Here is a 19,106-nt window from a genome sequence, read left to right as displayed (position 1 = left end):
TCTGCATATTTAGCAACAATGCACAATTATAACATTGTAAAGATGACCTAATGGGAAATGCAAGTTTAAAAATGCAAACATCATGACCAACTTCAGATCTGAACACTGCTGGGCCGTTTTCATCCGGCAAAATTTAAAGCCATCTTTCTACTAAAGGATTTCACAAAAAGATTCAAGACAAGGGAAATTCTTTCTACACTTGTATTAATTAATAATGTTCATCATCGCAAGGATGTAATGCTGAGGCGCTAGTCAGACTGCATTTGGAGTATTGTGAGCAATTTTAGGCACCATATCTGAGGAAGGACGCGCTGGAGAGGGTCCAGAGGAGGGTTACAAAAATGATCCCAGGAATGTGTGGGTTAACGTATGATGAGCGTTTGACGGCACTGGGCCCCCTACTTGCTGGAGTTTAGAAGAATGGGGGGGGGGGTAGGGGGACCTCATTGAAACTTACCCAATAGAGAAAGGCTTGGATAGAGTGGATGTGAAGAGGATGTTTCCACTAGTGGGAGAGTCTAGGACGAGAGACAATAGCCTTAGAATTAAAGGATATCCCTTTGGGAAGAAGTCGAGGAGAAATGTCTTTAGTCAGAGGGTGGTGAATCAGTTGAATTCTCTGCCACCGAAGGCTCTGGAGGCCGTCAATTGATATTTTTTACAGCAGAGATAGATAGATTCTTGATTAGTACGGGTGTCAGGGGTTATGGGGAGAAGGCAGGAAAATGGGTTAGGAGGGAAAGATAGATCAGCCATGATTTAATCTTGTTGGAGTAGACTTGATGGACCTATTTATTCACAAAATGCTGGAGTAACTCAGCAGGTCAGGCAGCATCTCAGGAGAGAAGGAATGGGCGACGTTTCGGGTCGAGACCCTTCTTCAGACTGATGTCAGGGGAGCAGGAATTTCACAAAATGCTGGAGTAACTCAGCAGGTCAGGCAGCATCTCAGGAGAGAAGGAATGGGCGACGTTTCGGGTCGAGACCCTTCTTCAGACTGATGTCAGGGGAGCAGGAATTTCACAAAATGCTGGAGTAACTCAGCAGGTCATGCAGCATCTCAGGAGAGAAGGAGACTTGATGAACCAAATGGCAAAATTCTGCTCCTATCACTTATCTTACCTTTATCTGGAACGACGTCAGCGTTTGCCCATCCATCCCACTGCTGACAAAGCAGAGTCAATTTCTCAGTCTCCAATGTGACGACTCCTCTGCAGGGAAGAATTACAATGGAGTTCACTTTGCAATGGTTCGAGCTACTGGAAACGGCTCGTCTGTAATCACGTATTGTCTTTCTGTTGACTGGATAACACGCAACAAAAGCTTTGCACTGTGCCCGGGCACATGTGACAATAAACTAAACTGATAAACTAATGACATTTCAGTTAAAGTTTCAGCTGCGATCTGGATTAATAAAGCCACCAGGAATGAAAACTTCCACCGGCTATCCCTTGTTAAAAAAAACCAGAGACGCCTTTCTACTGCAGTGTCAGACAGTGCTTGCTCGATTCCAAGCTAAATTTCACACAGCAGATGGCAAAAAAGTGCTTCCTACATAATATTGAGTTACTATGCTGCATTTGCAATAATTTATATACTTCTGTATAAAGTAGGGCAAATCTGTTTTAATTCACTGTTATTACAAAATAGACAAAGCAATACTCTAAAATACAAATTCTCAAAACCACTTGCAACTCCACTATGGGTAGCCAAATTGGAAAGAAGCCTGATCATGCACACAATTTCTAATCAGCACTTTCCAAATGTCCTATAAGACTGCAGCAACATAAAAGATCTTTACTATGATTAAATTAGGTTTGCAACACATTTAAGATCCCGTCGACTGCTGAATATTCCTGTCAGAACCTTGGATGATAATGCTATATTTTAAAAATAAAATTGTATCCGATGCAGAAAACAATCTCCTTTCAATATTATTGCTACATGCTGACCTGAAATAAGCCACATCATGCACGGGTCCAATGCCATCAGGTTGAGAACACCCAAAAGGTTTTGGCGGTGTGTTTTTCACAGGAACTTCAAAAGCTGCAAAATCAGGGTCAAACTTTAAAAATCACAATCAAATAGATATCAATCAATACTCCCAACCAATAAACTGCACCATTGTATTTCAATAATTAATACTAGTCTGGGATATCTTTAACTGGTTATGTTGCAAAAAGCAGTTTGGTTTAGAGATACAACGCGGAAACAGGCCCTTTGGCCCACCGAGTCCACACCGACCAGCACATTAACACCACCTTACGCACGTTAGGAGCAATGTACATTTGCACCAAGCCAATTAACCTACAAACCTGTACGTCTTTGGAATGTGGGAGAAATCAAAGATCTCACAGTCACAGGGAGAACGTACAAACTCTGTACAGACAGCACCCATATTCGGGATCGAACCCGGGTCTCCAGCACTAAGGCACCAACTCTACCGCTGTGCCGCCAGTTACTGCAAATAGACCATATATGCTTTTTTTGGAGCCTCATTTTAAATTAAGCTTCTTACTAAACAGTACAGTTGCCCAATAATTATAGCACGATAGAGTCAATTACTTATGCCCATCAGAAGCGATGCATACCAGGGCTAGTAGGATCTTCAGTTTGTGTCTTGGGCAGATTCGACCCAACCTCTGGTTTAAAAATATCCCTTTGCGATCTTGTTACCGTTGCGGGAGAATCAGCGTTGTTTCGCCTGAACAGAGAGAATATTTGTGTATATTTGTTGTGGCGAGATCGGTGTCGAGTACGAGAACACGTATCAAAGTCTAATCAGGAGCAAAACAAAATACGGAAAGCCGGCAAAGAGCGAAGCCTAGTGCAGATCAGCCAAAACCACGCCAAATGCAGTGTTGGCTAAAGGCCAAAACCACACCAAATGGCAGTGTAAGCTGGAGAGGCAAGATGACGCGCTACTGATCCTATACTTTTATACCACAAAGTCAACCATTAGTAAGTGAAACAATAAAAAAAAAACAACAGCACCTTTATCAGCTTGAAGTATACGGGACACACATAACATACAGAATTTAAACATCCTTGACCTTCTCTCGTGGGATGAGATAGTGCAAGGGTTACGGTTGAACAGTGATGGAGCTCCCCAATAACATTTTGGAATAACAGGATAGGTCAGGAAGAGATCATTCCCAGCACATGACAACTCTAGTGAACGTGGAAGTTTTATTCTTAAACGTTCAACATCCGACTTCCACCATTTGCAACACAAGCTATAATCCATGCCAATACAAACAAAACTGTACATTTTCCTTGCAGGTATTCCACAGCTATCCTCTGCTCGCAGATGCTCATTTTATGAAAAGATAGATCTAATGATCCATAACTGGAAAATTAAACAATGTTTCTTTCTTCAAGTTTCCACTATCCACATGATTGCCCAAACACAGCCATCCACAAATGCCTGACTATTTAGGGATTTTGCTCCCCTTTCCCTAGTAGTATCAATGCCACACTGGATCTGAGTTCTGCTCGCAATCCCCAATATGTCATCTAAAGACCCCCCACTCAACTGCTAGTTCACGATGAGGTCCGTTTATGTAACATTTGGGAAACATTCGAAGCAGGACCAGATTCTCAGCTTCAAACGTCCTCGGCTCCAAAGTACAGGAGGAACAGCAAAACCTCTTGATGCACAACCAACTCGGTGTAGCCTGGAGAATGGCTCGTTCGGTGGTTCAATTACTCCGACTAAAGCAAACTTGGACAGGCGAATATAACAGCCAGACATCCACTTAAAACTGACAAACAACATTGCCTAGTAAGAATAAATGAGGATGTGCAAGAATAGGCCAGGACAGGTTTAAAGATGAGCTGACAAAAATCACAAGTCTTGGATAGACTGCAGTGCCTTGGTCTGCCAACTATGCTTCATTGCAACGAAAAACTCTGGCAGGAAGCTTTTGATTGCATCAGACAGCAAAGTGAAAAAATATTAATATACACTCGTTAGAGACGAGAACTGCTACAAAATACTTACAACTGGGGTTTGACAGGACTCCAGGTCTGAGTGGCAAAGAAGCTCGACACACTTCGTGGGCTAATGGCAGTAAACTTGATTTGGTCAAACCCATCCATCGGGGCAAAGACATAGTTGTCAGGGGCAAAGGAGACTTTCTTCTCCATATCTTCATGGTCCATAGGTGAACCCAGCAGCTGTTGGTTCACACTGCCACTCGCAGTTGGCAAGCTCTCGGATTCTGGCAACAGAACCTCGTGTTCAGGGATGGTCTGCATGCATGGTCCTTCACAAGGGTCAGGCTTTAGCTTTTCAGCAATCTGCAAAATAGAATTGATTAAAAAGATCAAAATGCTATTTCAACTAAATATTTCTCTAGGCTCAAGAGGCAAAAACAATATTCTAGCTCTCCATTGTGCTGACAACACAATTATTACAGAGCTATAACAACTTTAGTCACAGGTTACTTTGATCCTGTTTCTCCCTGTACGATGTCAACAACATTTTGCTCTACTTCACTGGGTGGCACTGTTGGTACAGCTGCTGCCTCACAGCACCAGAAATACTGGTTTGACCCTAACCTCAGGTGCTATGTATGTGGAGTTTGGCGTTCTCTATGAAGACAAGAGTTTACTTCGGCTTCCTCCCACAAAGACAAGTGGGGTTGATAGGTTAACCGGCCTCTAAATTTTGCCTAGGGAGTGGATGCAAAAGTAGGATAAACAGACCCAGTGTGAACGGATGATCAATGATTAGCATGAACTCAGTGGACCAGAGGGCCTGCTTCCATGCTGGATTTTTCAATCAACGTGCAAGTCAGGCAAACTCTATACTTCACTGCATAAAATTCCAATGAGGGATTTGTGTACAGCACAATCACAGCGATGAAACTGAACTATATAATTTTGGGATCACACAACACACCCCAAAGATTGCAGATTAATAATCCACATTTCAATAACTTGTCTGCAGTCCTGGAAATGTAAATTCAAACACTAAAATATCGCATCCAATATTCATCACCCCAAACAGTGGTGTTGCTGTGATTAAGTTACTGAACTCCCAATCAGACACTGGCTCAAACCTCACCATGGCGATTGTGGATTTTTAAAATTCAGTTTCTGAAACAGAATATACATAAATAACAAACAAGTAAAAATCACCAGTAAGTTGAGCCATAGCCATATTTCGATGAGATTTGGTAAGGAATGCAAGAATTACCACAGGACAGCATTAACAAATTAAATTTACATTGTGATACCAGTTAGAAAATATCTAGAAAATATATTGCTTCAGTAATTTTGGAAATGAAGATACACGAACAAGAAATAAAATCATAGCACTCACCGATTTGCTGTTTGAATTTTTCACTGTCTCGCCTTGTTTTTTTTGGGTCGGCTGAGGCTTGACAGCTGAAAAATGTGAAACAATTAGGGTTTTGATCATCTCTAATTACATTCAAACATGACCGGTGCCACTCTAGTTCATTCACAACTGCTTATGTGTACAGAACTCGAGATGGAATCAAGTGGCTTAGCGAATCTCAGGAACCCCCCCTTTCCCTAACCCTCTGGCAATTATTTCTCGTATGTCCTTGTGACCACTGATATTGAGAAAAATACAGGTCAGTGACTGTGGCAAGAGCAACCGAGGTAAAGTTTCAGGTCTGAGACGCTTGGTTTGTTGGTTTCCAGCAGCTTGTGTTAATTGATAACAATGCAATGTTGCAAAAGGAACGGGCATTTTGTGCCCATTTTGAGAGCTGTTGGCTCAGCCCGCCTCCTTGTCAGTAACAGTGCAACATCTGTCATTTTGAGGTCTTGAAGTTTGGCAAGATAATTAGAATTTCAATGACTGAACACTCACTGTAAATCCACAGATGACTTGAAAGATAGTTTGACGAACAAAGCCCAGGTTATTACCTGCCATGTAGAGGGCACACCTATCTTAAAAAGAACACTAGGTGTCATTAAAATCTTTGACTGCAGAGTACAGTGCACGGTAGAATAATCAGTCTTGAGTAGGGAAAATTATACCAAGGCAAGAAAACAACTCTTGGATAATGTTAATGTATTTGCACACTTTTAATCCAACGAACCGCTTTGATTTCCATTTTAATTATTCACACAAATGCTTCAGTTGCCAGTAGCACATTAAATATTCTGACTATTCCCCACATCAAAGTTCAACTAGGATTTTTTTAAACCAGTGTGAAGAGACTTTATATTAATTATAAATGGAATGACTGGTTGCAATTTAAATAAAATGTAAATCTAAAGGCCTGCTAATTATTGACACACCTGATTAGGTAGTCCCAATTCAGAATAGGAAAGACCAAAGATGGAGACAACCAGATTTTTATATTGTCTACCTTTATCTTAATTCTCAAAATCTCTCCAATTTTGCTTTGCAGATCAAAGTAATCAGTCCCAACATCTGTTTAATAAACTATTCCAAGCACCAGCACACTTCCCCATTCTCCATCAACTTACATCAATTTGAGAACATGAACAATAGCTGAGGTTGCTATTTTACTCCCACTCTCCCATCCAGCTTGACTGAAATCTTTTTTGCTATGAGTGCACAAATGCACAATGTTTGATGTGGCAATGGTGAATCGGGACAATACACAATCGCTGCAAGATCAGTCCTTTTGATCCAGGATACATACCACAATATTCCTTTTGACATTTTGGAGAGCTGCCAGACAAAATTATATCCCAAAGGGCCTGTCATGAACGTCTCCACAATCACTGATAAGTCAATGAAATCTGTCAAATAAATCTGACAGCGGTCTTGACAATGAATCCCTAATGGTTTAAATCCATCCTTACTTGAGTCTAATTTAAAGACCCATCTTTAAACTTTGCTTTGAGGTGGGTTTTGTCACAGTTTGGCCTTAGACAATCGTATCTCTTTCAAATTCAGTGGTCTTTGGTCGACAGCACCACAAATTAGATTTGCATGATCAAAGAACAGTGAAACACTTCCTCGGAGGCCACAGCGGGTTAGAAAGTTGTGCGAAGCAGTCTTGAGAACTTTGGTTCATTACTGGATGGTACGCTTACAGATATTGAGCATAACTCACCCAGTTACAAGTATTGCACTTACAACGTAGACAGAAAGACTTGAAACGGGAAGCAAATCACACACTTGTGAACACACAGCTTTTGCCTTGCTGAACAACAATGTATTTATGCGGTCTGCAATTAAGTTTCTCGCAATGGCGAATCCAAGGACCCGTAACAATATTAAAGTACAGAGGGTTCTTGGGGTCCATGTCATTGCTCTGAACCTGGCACACAAGTGGATAGAGTGGAATGAAGGGGAATGGCATGCTTGCCTTCATTGGTCAGGCTAGATTAGTGGATTTTAGCTTTAAGGTTGGACAAATTTGGATTGTTTTCTCCCGAGTGTCAAAGCGGAGGGGTAACCCAAATGATGCATACAAAATTGTGAGAAACAGACAGGATAGACAGAACCTTTTGCACGGGACGAAAATGCAACAGCCTAGCGGGCACAGCTTCAACCATATTTGTTGCAATTAAATTCCCCTGACAGGGCAGGTGGAATGTCAAAGAACAGGGGGGCATTGGTGTTCCAGTCCATACTTCCCCGACGGTGGCAACACAAGTGGAGATGGGGTTGAAGGTGGCATAAGGCATTCTTGCCTTCATAGGCTGGGCAGAATAGAAACGTTGGACAACTTTACACTTCACGGGTTTGGCCACACTTGTACTGTTTGCAGCTTTGCACAGAAGGATGCAGGCCGAAGGCACGAAATGGGACTATTGTAAGTGGGCAAAGGTCAGCGTAAACACAGTGGACCAAAGGGCCCATTTGAGGGCAGTACGACGGTGACTCGACCGACTCCTGCTTCTTGACAAGTAGCAGAAGATGAAAATCAGTTTGAAACCCTGCATTTACAAACGCCTATCCAACTTAATGCACTTAAACCTAATTAATGCATGCTTTGAATTTGTGGACGAACAAAAGGCAAGAGCTTTTTGGCTCGGTAATCAATAATTGCAGAGCAATTTGAAAAGTCAGAACATTTGATATTGATGGACAGTTTCACATAGTGAAAGTCGATGTAAATGTCACTCTGTGTGCATTTGCCAATTAGAAGAGAATATTTGAAATACTTTAAACTTACCTCAACACCCTCGCAACTTCACTCATTAAAAAATGTAAGATAAGACACAGTTTCTCCTGCAACAGCCCCAGCGCTAAAAATAAATCCTTACCTTCTTTCTTCCTTGCAGCTGGCACTTTTGTCCCTGTCTTTTGAATTGCTCTTTGTGGTTGACTTCTGGCTCCCACAGACACTGCACAATTCCCCTTGTTACTTGCCATATTGGATTTGACTTGGCCTACCTGTGTGAAACAGCGAAGAATCAAATTAGTGGCATTCAGCCCCTCGAGCCAGTTCTTCCATTCAACAAGATCACAGCTAATCTAGCAAGATCAATCTACTGTACTATTCTCATAATCCTTTACTCTCTTAAAGAGAACCCCAACAATGCCCGATTTGAATGAATTCAATGACCAAGCCTTCACTGGGCAGGATAACTAAAGATTCAGCCAGAATAAAAAGATTTCCATCGCAATCCACAGGCATACTCCTTGTTCCGACTCCGATTCCTGGTTCAAGATTACTCAACCCGGGAGAGCATTTTTCAATCCACGGTGGTCTATGCTTAATTCCAAGTATTCTAGCTTCATACCTCAAAGCCATCTATATGCACCAGATCTACTGGATTAATTTAATCTACTCCATGTCACATTCTCAGACCATAAATTAGTTCAACATGATTTTCCTGACAAATCTATGCTGCTATTCATTCTCTTTTTAATCACATCGTCGGTCCTAGCATTTTCTTAAACTACAGGTTTCATCCCCTTTTCTTAAATAGTGGGATCACGTTTACAACCCTCCAATCTATAGGTACCATTCCAGAACTTTTTTTCCTCCCATTATTTTAAGGATGAAAACCAATGTGCGAATCCCTCTCACTAGCCACTGATAAAAAAAAAATCCTGTTGGGGTTGTGTCTTAAATGAATTTCATGTGAAAAAGTCATAATCATTTAATCGAAACCCTTGGAAACGACCAAACACCCTAATGTCTCACTCAAATCTTGATTAGTACGGGTGTCATGGGTTATGGGGAGAAGGCCGGAGAATGGGATTAGGTGGGAGAGATAGATCAGCCATGATGGAATGGCGGAGTAGACCTGATGGGCCGCTGCTGTGAGACTGCACAACCAGCGCTACTCCCAGCAGACCAGTCAACAGTAAAGGAAAAACACAGGAAATTATGACAATTATCCTTATCTTTATTTTTAATTATAATGAATGTCTCTTGCTATCCACTTTGCTGCTGTAACACTGCAAATTTCCCCGGTGTAGGACAAATAAAGGAATATATAATTATTACTATCAATGGCCTATCATTTCTGCTCCTATCATTCTGCTCCTATCATTTATGACATAATGGTTCGATTCAAATCATTTTTCTTTCACTAATGCCATATTAGTGTAATCTGTAATCTTTAGGAAAATAACTGCAGATGCTGGTTCAAATCAAAGGTAGGCACAAAATGCCGGAGTAACTCAGCGGGTCAGGCAGCATCACAGGAGAGAAGGAACGGGTGACCTTTCGGGTCGAGGTCCTTCTTCGGAAAGAAGGGTCTCGACCCGAAACGTCACCCATTCCTTCTCTCCCGAGATGCTGCCTGACCCGCTGAGTTACTCCAGCATTTTGTGTCTACCTTCACACTAATCTATATTTTGTTCAGGGATATTAACTGAGAATTTTCCAAACTGTACAGCTACATCAGAAGTTGCCAGAGCCCCATCTTTTTGATAAACCTTTACCTTTGGAGCTGCAAGTCCAGGTCCCATTACTGTCGGAATCATATTTTTTGCCATTGATCTTGTAACCCTCATTTCAGAAGATGGCAATGTTGCCTGAAAAAAAAGCGAACAAATTTCAATTACAAAGTAAATAGCAACTCTGCTTCGTTTAATCATTAACAATATGTACACATTGCTAATGGAAGGTAATTTATCCCTTGCGCTAAATTATCTTCAAACACAGACGCAATAACCAGTTTTCAACACATTTGCATCCAAATCTAGTCTTGTTATGTTGAAATGCAGCTTTAGAATGGCTAATATACACTGGACCTATAATGTGAGCCATACTGCAAATAAACTGTAAAATCAACAGCTGGTTAGACTCAAATTGCAGAGACCACAATAAGCAAACTAAATACACATCCAGGAACCATCCAATTAATTCCTAAAAATAACTCAAGTGAATGCAGTAATTATAAAAGGAGAATGTTGGCATTCTTTGTTTCTGGCACTTTATTTCCGAGTAGGAAAAGCTGTGAAATACCCAAAGACCACATTTTATTCCAATTGCCTATATTCTTTGTGCAAGCCTTATTTGCCTCACTCCAACTTGAAGAACAACTTGAATTGGACAGCAAGGTCAAATCTGAATGAGCAAATTCTATGATTTATTGAGCTTTCCTTTACATCCTCAACAATGGACCAAAAATGATCAGCCTTGGTTATAATTAACATTTGCAGCAGCATCAACTGTCATTTGGAGAAAACCTTAAACTTGTACCACCCTCGGCATACTATTTGCTAACTTCACTTCCGAAAAGTCCGGCACTACTTTTAGATCACCTCCTTAGTCCTGGAAGAGAACGGACACTATTTTCAATAATTTCTGCACCATGACATCCACTTCCTGCTCAAATTTTCTAGGTTTTTATAATTTTAAACTGATTGATCATTGAGGGATAAAGTGTACAGTAGTAAACCTTTGTTACAATGAACCATGAAGAGGGGGGGGTGGTCTATTATTGCAGATTGTCCTCTATAACCAAATAAGGTATTATCATTGTATGTAGTAGGAACGAAGAACTGCAGATGCTGCAATTAGCTATAAAGGAGACCGTTAAAATGATAAAACGACGGTTCACTGTATTTCCTTACCATAAATTCAATTTTTCAGAGATTTGCACATTTGCTTTACCTATCGATATCACTTCAACCAGACTGCCATACACACTGCCATCAATAATCTTACTCCAGCATAATTAATAAATAGACTTGCAATGCTAACAAGTCATTTCATAACAGTAGGCATTAAATGATCTTAATGTTGTATCATTTATCATATTCTGCAACCTTGGTCCCTTCCTATTATCTTATACAATGTCACACAATTCCCAATCTATCTTTTTTTTTTGCCTTTAATCTCCACGTTCCAACTTCAGCCAACAACCCTTTGGAAGGACTTGTACATTTTTTGGAAACACGTGAAGATAACACCCATCGACAATCTTCTCCCCACAACATCTTCCTGGCAAATGTAATTTCTGCCTGCAGGGGGTATAAACTGGTGATGGAACACACAAAATCCTGGCCATCAAAAGGTTTATTTGCATCAGCTTCAGCCTCGTCACATGGAAATAAACTACAGTCAAATCCCAATCCAAATCTAAATGCAAAGTTGAAGAAACTCATTAAAGCTACTCCGAGGAGAGGTAATCAGCCTCTCCCCTGACTCTCAATCTAAAGATGGGACTCGACCAGAAACGTCACCCATTCCTTCTATCCAGAGATGCTGCCTGTCCCGCTGAGTTACTCCAACATTTTGTGTCTATCTTGGATGTGGAGAGGATGTTTCCACCAGTGGGAGAGTCTAGGACCAGAGGCCATATCCTCAGAATAAAAGGACATACCTTTAGAAAGGAGACGAAAAGGAATTTCTTTGGTCAGTGCTTGGTGAATCTGTGGAATTCATTGCCACAAACGGCAATGGATACATTTGAGGCGGAGATTGACAGATTCTTCATTAGTAAGGGGGTCATGGATTATGAGATGAAGGCAGAAGAATTGGGTTGTGACAGATCACCCATGATTGAATAGCAGAGTAGACTTGATGTGCTGAACGGCCCAATTCTGCTTCTATAACTGATGAACTAGGAACTAATACATAATTCTCTCCAAAGCTACCATTCCCTTTCCTTTATACATTCTATCTTTGAAGCAATATCGCCAATTCTCAGTCACACAGCATAGATGGCTACTCCAATCATTGAGCACTCATTTACACTGCGGGATCATTGAGGTGGTATTACCTCATTACCTTCGTACCATCAAAGGTTTGTCGTTCAGTTTTTTCTTTGTTCTTATCAGTTGTAACCGAGATCACAAGCTGTTCTTTGCTCGGTGCTGATGTTCACAGGCTTACAAGGAGTAATTTCCATCCTACATTCTATCGTTGATAGTGGCAATGCCACTAATTCTCAGTCACATAGATGCTACCAGACTTGGAGGGCATCTACAACACACGATGCCTCAGAAAAGCCACCAGCATCCACAAAGACTCTTCACACCCCTGCAACAGTCTGTTCGAACTCCTTCCATCGGGCAGACGGTACAAGGCCTTCTACGCCCGCACCTCCAGACTCAGGAACAGCTTCATCCCCAGGGCCATAGCTGCTATGAACCGGTCCTGCTGAGCCGGATGGTCACAATGCATAGTGATCCGGCACAGATCAACTTGCACTTTATTCTGTCTAAAACTGTTACAATTGTTTCGTTGGGTTGCTGTTGTCTAAATTAATTAAATTATTGCATCGCATGGGAGGCGCATTCCCAATCTCGTTGTACCCCTGGGTACAATGATAATAAAGATATATTGTATTGTATTGTTATTGCATAGCATGAATTCTCAATCACATAGCACTCCAATCATTGAACCCAATTGCACTAAACCAAGGCAAGCACCACCATCCTCCCACGAGCCGCAGCATGCAACGACATTCGCAGAGTAGCTCCAATGCATGAACACTGTACCTTCTCTTTGGATTTGAGCAGCTGGCATTTTGGTGGCAGAGGTTTTAAATCCCGGAATGGGATCGGGTCTGGCTTATACACCCCAACCCGAAAGATACGTTTGGGGTTCTCGCGTTGTTCTTTCATTTTCCGGAGGGCCTTTTCCTCCTTGTAACGTTGCAGCATCGCCAGACGAGACGGTGCTGCCGTCTCTTTAGCATGGCAGGGTTCTACAAATGCAAGAAGATTAAGCAACACAAGCCTTAAAAATTAAAAGGTTCTTCTGCATACAGTACCGCAGGAGACACGACTATTTTGCTTTGCTACAAAGACACTGGAGATAAAGGAACCGAGCAGAACATCACAATCAGTATCTTTGAAAAATGAGACAACATGACTACACCCGAGGCTTTGTTTAGAATCGTGCAAGGTACCCAATTTGATCAAAAATCTGTTTCAGAATGAAGAACCCATTTATACCCATCTATAATTTTTGTCACAGTCTAGAAGGCATGAAACCCATCAGAACCAAGCTTGCTTCTATAGAAATATCCAATTAGCACATTCCCCCTAGCCTTGCAAGTTATATCCTCCAAGTGCCAACCTAATTTCTATACAAAATCGTAGACCATCATCACTTCCAACAAATTCATAAGCATCAAGTTCTCTTGCTGCATCGAAAAACGTTCACATCTTCCTTGTATCGTTTACCCAAAATCTCAAAACCACATTCTAATTGCCCAGTTCGAAGTCCAAGATGCTTTGATAATTAAAGACAAAGTACCGGATTAATTCAGCAGGTCATACGGGTACATATGGAGAACATGGGATAGATTGGTTCAGTCAGAAGAAGGGACAACTTCTATATTATCCACGTTCTCTAGATGCAGCCTGATCTGCTGAATTACTCCAACACTATCTTTTCTTGCAAACCACCATGTGCAGTTCCTGCCTGGATTAGTAACCTCTTGCACATTAACTTCCAAATTCCTGCTCTCAGATATCCACTCCCACCCACCACTCCCCTCCCTTCCCAAACCCCTCTCCCAAACGACATTTCCTCCTCCCCCCTCCACCCACTTTTCCCTTCCACCCTCCTTCTCCACCTGTTCTTAGATATCCACTCCAACCCACCACTCCCCTCCCTTCCCAAACATCACCATTCCCCACCACCTAACTACCCATCCTCCTTCCCCCCACCCCTCCTATTCCCTCGATCCTCCTCTCCACCCCTCCTTCTCCCTCCTCCCCCACCCTCTCATTCTCTCCCCCACCCTCCTTCTCCCTTTCCCCCCACCCTCCCATTCTCCCCCCACCCTCCCATTCTCCATCCACCCTCCTTCTCCCTTCCCCCTCCCTCTCATCCTCCCCCCTCCCTCTCATCCTCCCCCCGCCCTCTCATCCTCCCCTCACCCTCTCATTCTCTCCCCACCCTCTCATTCTCCATCCACCCTCCTTCTCCCTTTCCCCTCACCCTCTCCCCCACCCTCTCATTCTCCATCCACCCTCCTTCTCCCTTTCCCCTCACCCTCTCCCCCACCCTCTCATTCTCCATCCACCCACCTTCTCCCTTTCCCCTCACCCTCTCACCCACCTTCCCATTCTCTCCCCCACCCTCTCATTCTCCATCCACCCTCCTTCTCCCTTTCCCCTCACCCTCTCACCCACCTTCCCATTCTCTCCCCCACCCTCTCATTCTCCATCCACCCTCCTTCTCCCTTTCCCCTCACCCTCTCACCCACCTTCCCATTCTCTCCCCCACCCTCATTCTCCATCCACCCTCCTTCTCCCTTTCCCCCTCCCTCTCATCCTCCCCCCGCCCTCTCATCCTCCCCCCGCCCTCTCATTCTCTCCCCACCCACCCCTCCTTCTCCCACCCACCCTCCTCCCTGCCTTGCCCCATCCCTCCAGCTCCACTCTTCCCCCCTTTCACATTCTTCCCCAATCTTCACCCTCCTCCCCCCCCCTCCTACCTCCCCCCCACCACCCCCTCCTCCCTCCTTCCCCCCCTCCTCCCTCCTTCCCCCCCTCCTCCCTCCTTCCCCCCCTCCTCCCTCCTTCCCCCCCTCCTCCCTCCTTCCCCCCTCCACCCCCCCCTCCTCCTCCACCTCCACCCCCCCTCCTCCCCCCCCCTCCTACCTCCCCCCCACCACCCCCTCCTCCCTCCTTCCCCCCCTCCTCCCTCCTCCCCCCCCCTCCTACCTCCCCCCCACCACCCCCTCCTCCCTCCTTCCCCCCCTCCTCCTCCACCCCCCCCCCCCTCCCTCACCCGCGGTTTCCTCGGGGACGAGCGGCTCGAAGCGGCGGCTCTTGCGGAAGGCGACCTGGCGGTTCTCCTTCTGGGTGACGGAGTGGCGGCGGGCGCGCTTGACCCGCAGCGCCTCGATGTTCAGCCCCGCCGTCTTGTAGCGCTCGGCGAAGCGGCTGCCCGCGGCCTCCATGGCGGCGGGGGACGGGGACGGGGTCGGGGTCGGGGTCGCGGCGGCAGAGGCGATGGGCGATGATGTCTTCGGGCTCCTCTACGGGGGTTTCGGCTCTAAGCGCTTCGGGGGGGGGTTGGGCTTCTCTTCGGGGGCTTCGGTTCTTCGGCTCCTCTTCGGGGGGGGGGGGGGGGGGGGTCTCGGGTCGCGACTCTCGGCGCTTATTTATCGGGCGCGGGTGAAGCGGACCGAGCAGAGCGAATCGTCGCGAGCGGGGATCGTCAACCGCCGCCGGTTTTGAATCTTCCCCCCTTCCCATTGGCCGCGTCCTCCGTCATCGCCGCGCGTCGATTGGTCGGCTGGGATTTGAATGAGCCGCTCGCCCAATGAGAAGCTGATAGAAAACGCACCGCTCTGATTGGCCCCCGCGCACCGTCCAATGACGCTCGAGGGCACGTCAACGGCGCGTTCTGATTGGAGAGTTACAAACCCGCGCGACGTTTGGCGTCAAACCGGAGCACCCGGAGAAAATCCACGTGGGTCGCGGGGCAGAACGTGCCAACTCCGCACAGACAGCACCCGGGGCAGAACGTGCCAACTCCGCACAGACAGCACCCGGGGCAGAACGTGCCAACTCCGCACACTCAGCATCCGGGGCAGAACGTGCCAACTCCGCACCCGGGTCAGAACATGGAAACTCTGCACAGACAGCACCCGGGGCAGAACGTGCCAACTCCGCACAGACAGCACCCGGGGCAGAACGTGCCAACTCCGCACAGACAGCACCCGGGGCAGAACGTGCCAACTCCGCACACTCAGCACCCGGGGCTGAACGTGCCAACTCCGCACCCGGGGCAGAACATGCCAACTCCGCACAGACAGCACCCGGGGCAGAACGTGCCAACTCCGTACCCGGAGGAGAACGTGCCAACTCCGCACAGACAGCACCCAGGGCAGAACGTGCCATCTCCACACAGACAGCACCCGGGGCAGAACGTGCCAACTCCGCACAGACAGCACCCGGGGGAGAACGTGCCAACTCCGCACAGACAGCACCCGGGGCAGAACGTGCCAACTCCGCACAGACAGCACCCGTGGTCAGAATCAAACCCAGCGCTGCAAGTGCTGTAAGGCAGCAACTCTACCGCTGCGCCACCGTGGCCGCCCATGATGGGCCGAATGGCCTAATTCTACAGCTATCACTTGTGACCTCGTGACCCTGGCGCCGCGAGGCAGCAATTCTACCCACTGCACCACCACGCCACACACTTACGAAGCACGCCGCTCGCCAAGAAGGTTTTTTGTTCCATGCGTTTGCGTAAGGAGGAACTGCAGAAGCTGGCTATAACTGAAGATCTTCCACACTTTCGTTCCGCTAGGAGCATCAGGAAGCTGGAGAACGGACCCTCCAGATAGTCACAAAATCAAGTCCACATCACAAGATTAGAAACTGTTCAGCTGGACACACTTCTCGGCACCTGCATACCAAGGCTTAGGAAAGATTTGTGGAAACACGTGAACGCTTGACCCCAATGTTGGACTAACTCAGTGGGTCAGGCAGCATCTTTGGAGAGAAGGAATGGGGGACGTTTCAGGTCGAGACCCTTCATCAGACTGAATCAGGGATGACTTCCAGGCGGGTATGAAGCACCACGACTCCATGTGGTTCAAGACATTAGTATGGGCGTCAGGAGTTATGGGGAGAAGGCAGGAGAATAGGGTTAGGAGGGAGATATAGATCAGCCATGATTGAATGGCGGAGTAGACTTAGTTTAGTTTAATTTAGAGATGCAGCGCGGAAACAGGCCCTTCGACCCACCAAATCCGTACTGACCAGCGATCCCCACATACTCACATTATCCCACACACGCTAGGGACAATTTACATTTATACTGAGCCAATTAGCCTACCAAACTGAGGCAGACACAAAATGCTGGAGTAACTCAGCGGGACAGGCAGCATTTCTGGAGAGAAGGAATGGGTGACAATTCGGGTCGAGACCCTTCTTCAGATTGAAACGTCACCCATTCCTTCTCTCCAGAGATGCTGCCTGTCCCGCTGAGTTACTCCGGCATTTTGTGTCTACCTTCGATTTAAACGTAGCATCTACACACAGCCTACAAACCTGTGCATCTTTGGAGTGTAGGAGGAGACCACAGATCTCGGAGAAAACCCACACAGGTGACGGGGAGAACGTACAAACCCTGTATAGTCAAGCTCCTGTAGTCAGGATCGAACCTGGGCCTGTGGCGCTGTAAGGCAGCAACTCAACCACTGCATCATTGTGCCGCCCTACTCCAGCACATTGTGTCTACCCATTGTATTTATGCATTGTTCACCCAGCTCACCAGTATGTGATATATTCTGTTCCATTTTATTCTGTGCAGGATTCACTTGTGTCCCTCAGCAGCACGTCACCTGGAGTCTGAATATATACAAGAGGTAAGATTTGTATCTTACAGTGAAACGTAGAAATGGATCTCTGGGAATAACAAAACACAACATTGTTATAGCTGGAAGGCAAACAAAAAATACATCAGACAGAGAAGGTGCATGAAGTTAATGCGACTTTTGCTTGTGTTTTTTAAGCTGTCATACCATTGACTAGGCCATTACACATATTTCTCATCCTTAATTTGCCCTCGCCAAGGTGGTGGTTTGAAGCACCTTCCTGAATCAATGCATTTGTTTGGTGGAGGTTCCCCCACAGAACTATTTTAGACTATAGACTTCAGTTCAGTTTAGTTTATGTCACGTGTACCGAAGTACAGTGAAAAGCTTTTTGTCGTGTGCTAACCAGTCAGCAGAAAGACAATACATGATTACCATTGAGCCATTTACAGCGCACAGATACATGATAAGGGAATAACGTTTAGTGCAAGGTAAAGCCAGCAAAGTCCGATCAAGGATAGTCCGAGGGTCATCAAAGAGGTAGATAGTATTTCAGCACTGCTTTCTGGTTGTGGTAGGATGATTCAGTTGCCTGATAACAGGTGAGAAGATACTGTCCCCGAATCTTAACACTTTTTACATTTCTATACCTTTTGCCTGATGGGAGAGGGGAGAAGAGGGAGTGGTCAGGGTGCGACTCGTCCTTTAGATTTAGATTTAGATTTCGAGATATATAGCGCGGAAACAGGCCCTTCGGCCCACCGGGTCCGCGCCGCCCAGCGATCCCCGCACATTAACACTATCCTACACACACTGGGGACAATTTTTAAAAAACATTTGTCCAGCCAATTAACCTACCTACCTGTACGTCTTTGGAGTGTGGGAAGAAACTGAAGATCTCGGAGGAAACCCACGCAGGTCACGGGGAGAACGTACAAACTCCGTACAGACGGCGCCCATAGTCAGGATCGAACCTGAGTTTCCGGCGCTGCATTCGCTGTAAGGCAGCAATTCTACCGCTGCGCCACCGTGCAGCCTTGACTATGCTGCTGGCCTTGCCGAGGCAGCGTGAGGTGTAGATGGAGTCAATGGAAGGGAGGTTGGTTTGCGTGACGGTCTGGGCTATGTCCACAATTCACTGCAATTTCTTGCGGTCTTGGATGGAGCTGTTCCCAAACCAAGCTGTGATGCATCCCGATAAAATGCTTTCTGCTTTCTCTGGTGCACCTGTCAAAGTTGGTGAGAGTTGTAAGTTGATGAGAGTTGCATCGCAGAAACACGCCCGACGCCCCACCTAGTCTGCACCGACCATCAATCACCCCCTATATTAGCATTATCCTACGTAGACAGTGGGGACAACTTACAATTTTCGGCGGCGGTGGAGCCTCGCGGTGGTGGTGGAGCCTCACTGCGGTGGTCGAGCCTCGCAGTGGTGGTGGAGCCTC

At 45.7% G+C, this 19,106-nt stretch overlaps 1 protein-coding gene across 1 annotated transcript in view; it reads right to left on the bottom strand.

Moving 5' to 3' along the window:
- The window catches only part of dlgap5 (discs, large (Drosophila) homolog-associated protein 5), a 28,627-nt gene extending 13,275 nt beyond the window's left edge, over nucleotides 1–15,352 (bottom strand). The window contains exons 1-9 of the mRNA XM_078430574.1: nucleotides 15,120–15,352; nucleotides 12,872–13,080; nucleotides 9,863–9,955; nucleotides 8,230–8,359; nucleotides 5,330–5,394; nucleotides 4,004–4,302; nucleotides 2,592–2,704; nucleotides 1,953–2,046; nucleotides 1,123–1,211 (exon numbers count right to left, since the gene is read on the bottom strand). Coding sequence (XP_078286700.1) covers nucleotides 1,123–1,211; nucleotides 1,953–2,046; nucleotides 2,592–2,704; nucleotides 4,004–4,302; nucleotides 5,330–5,394; nucleotides 8,230–8,359; nucleotides 9,863–9,955; nucleotides 12,872–13,080; nucleotides 15,120–15,291 — 1,264 coding nt within the window. The 5' untranslated portion in view covers nucleotides 15,292–15,352. The remainder of the gene's footprint in view (nucleotides 1–1,122; nucleotides 1,212–1,952; nucleotides 2,047–2,591; nucleotides 2,705–4,003; nucleotides 4,303–5,329; nucleotides 5,395–8,229; nucleotides 8,360–9,862; nucleotides 9,956–12,871; nucleotides 13,081–15,119) is intronic.
- Between the last annotated feature and the right edge of the window lie 3,754 nt (nucleotides 15,353–19,106).

This window comes from Rhinoraja longicauda, chromosome 40 (assembly GCF_053455715.1).
Source record: "Rhinoraja longicauda isolate Sanriku21f chromosome 40, sRhiLon1.1, whole genome shotgun sequence".
Classification (NCBI taxonomy): Eukaryota; Metazoa; Chordata; class Chondrichthyes; order Rajiformes; family Arhynchobatidae; genus Rhinoraja; species Rhinoraja longicauda.
Note: the sequence above shows the minus strand (reverse complement) of the source record. Positions and strands in the feature narration are given on the sequence as shown.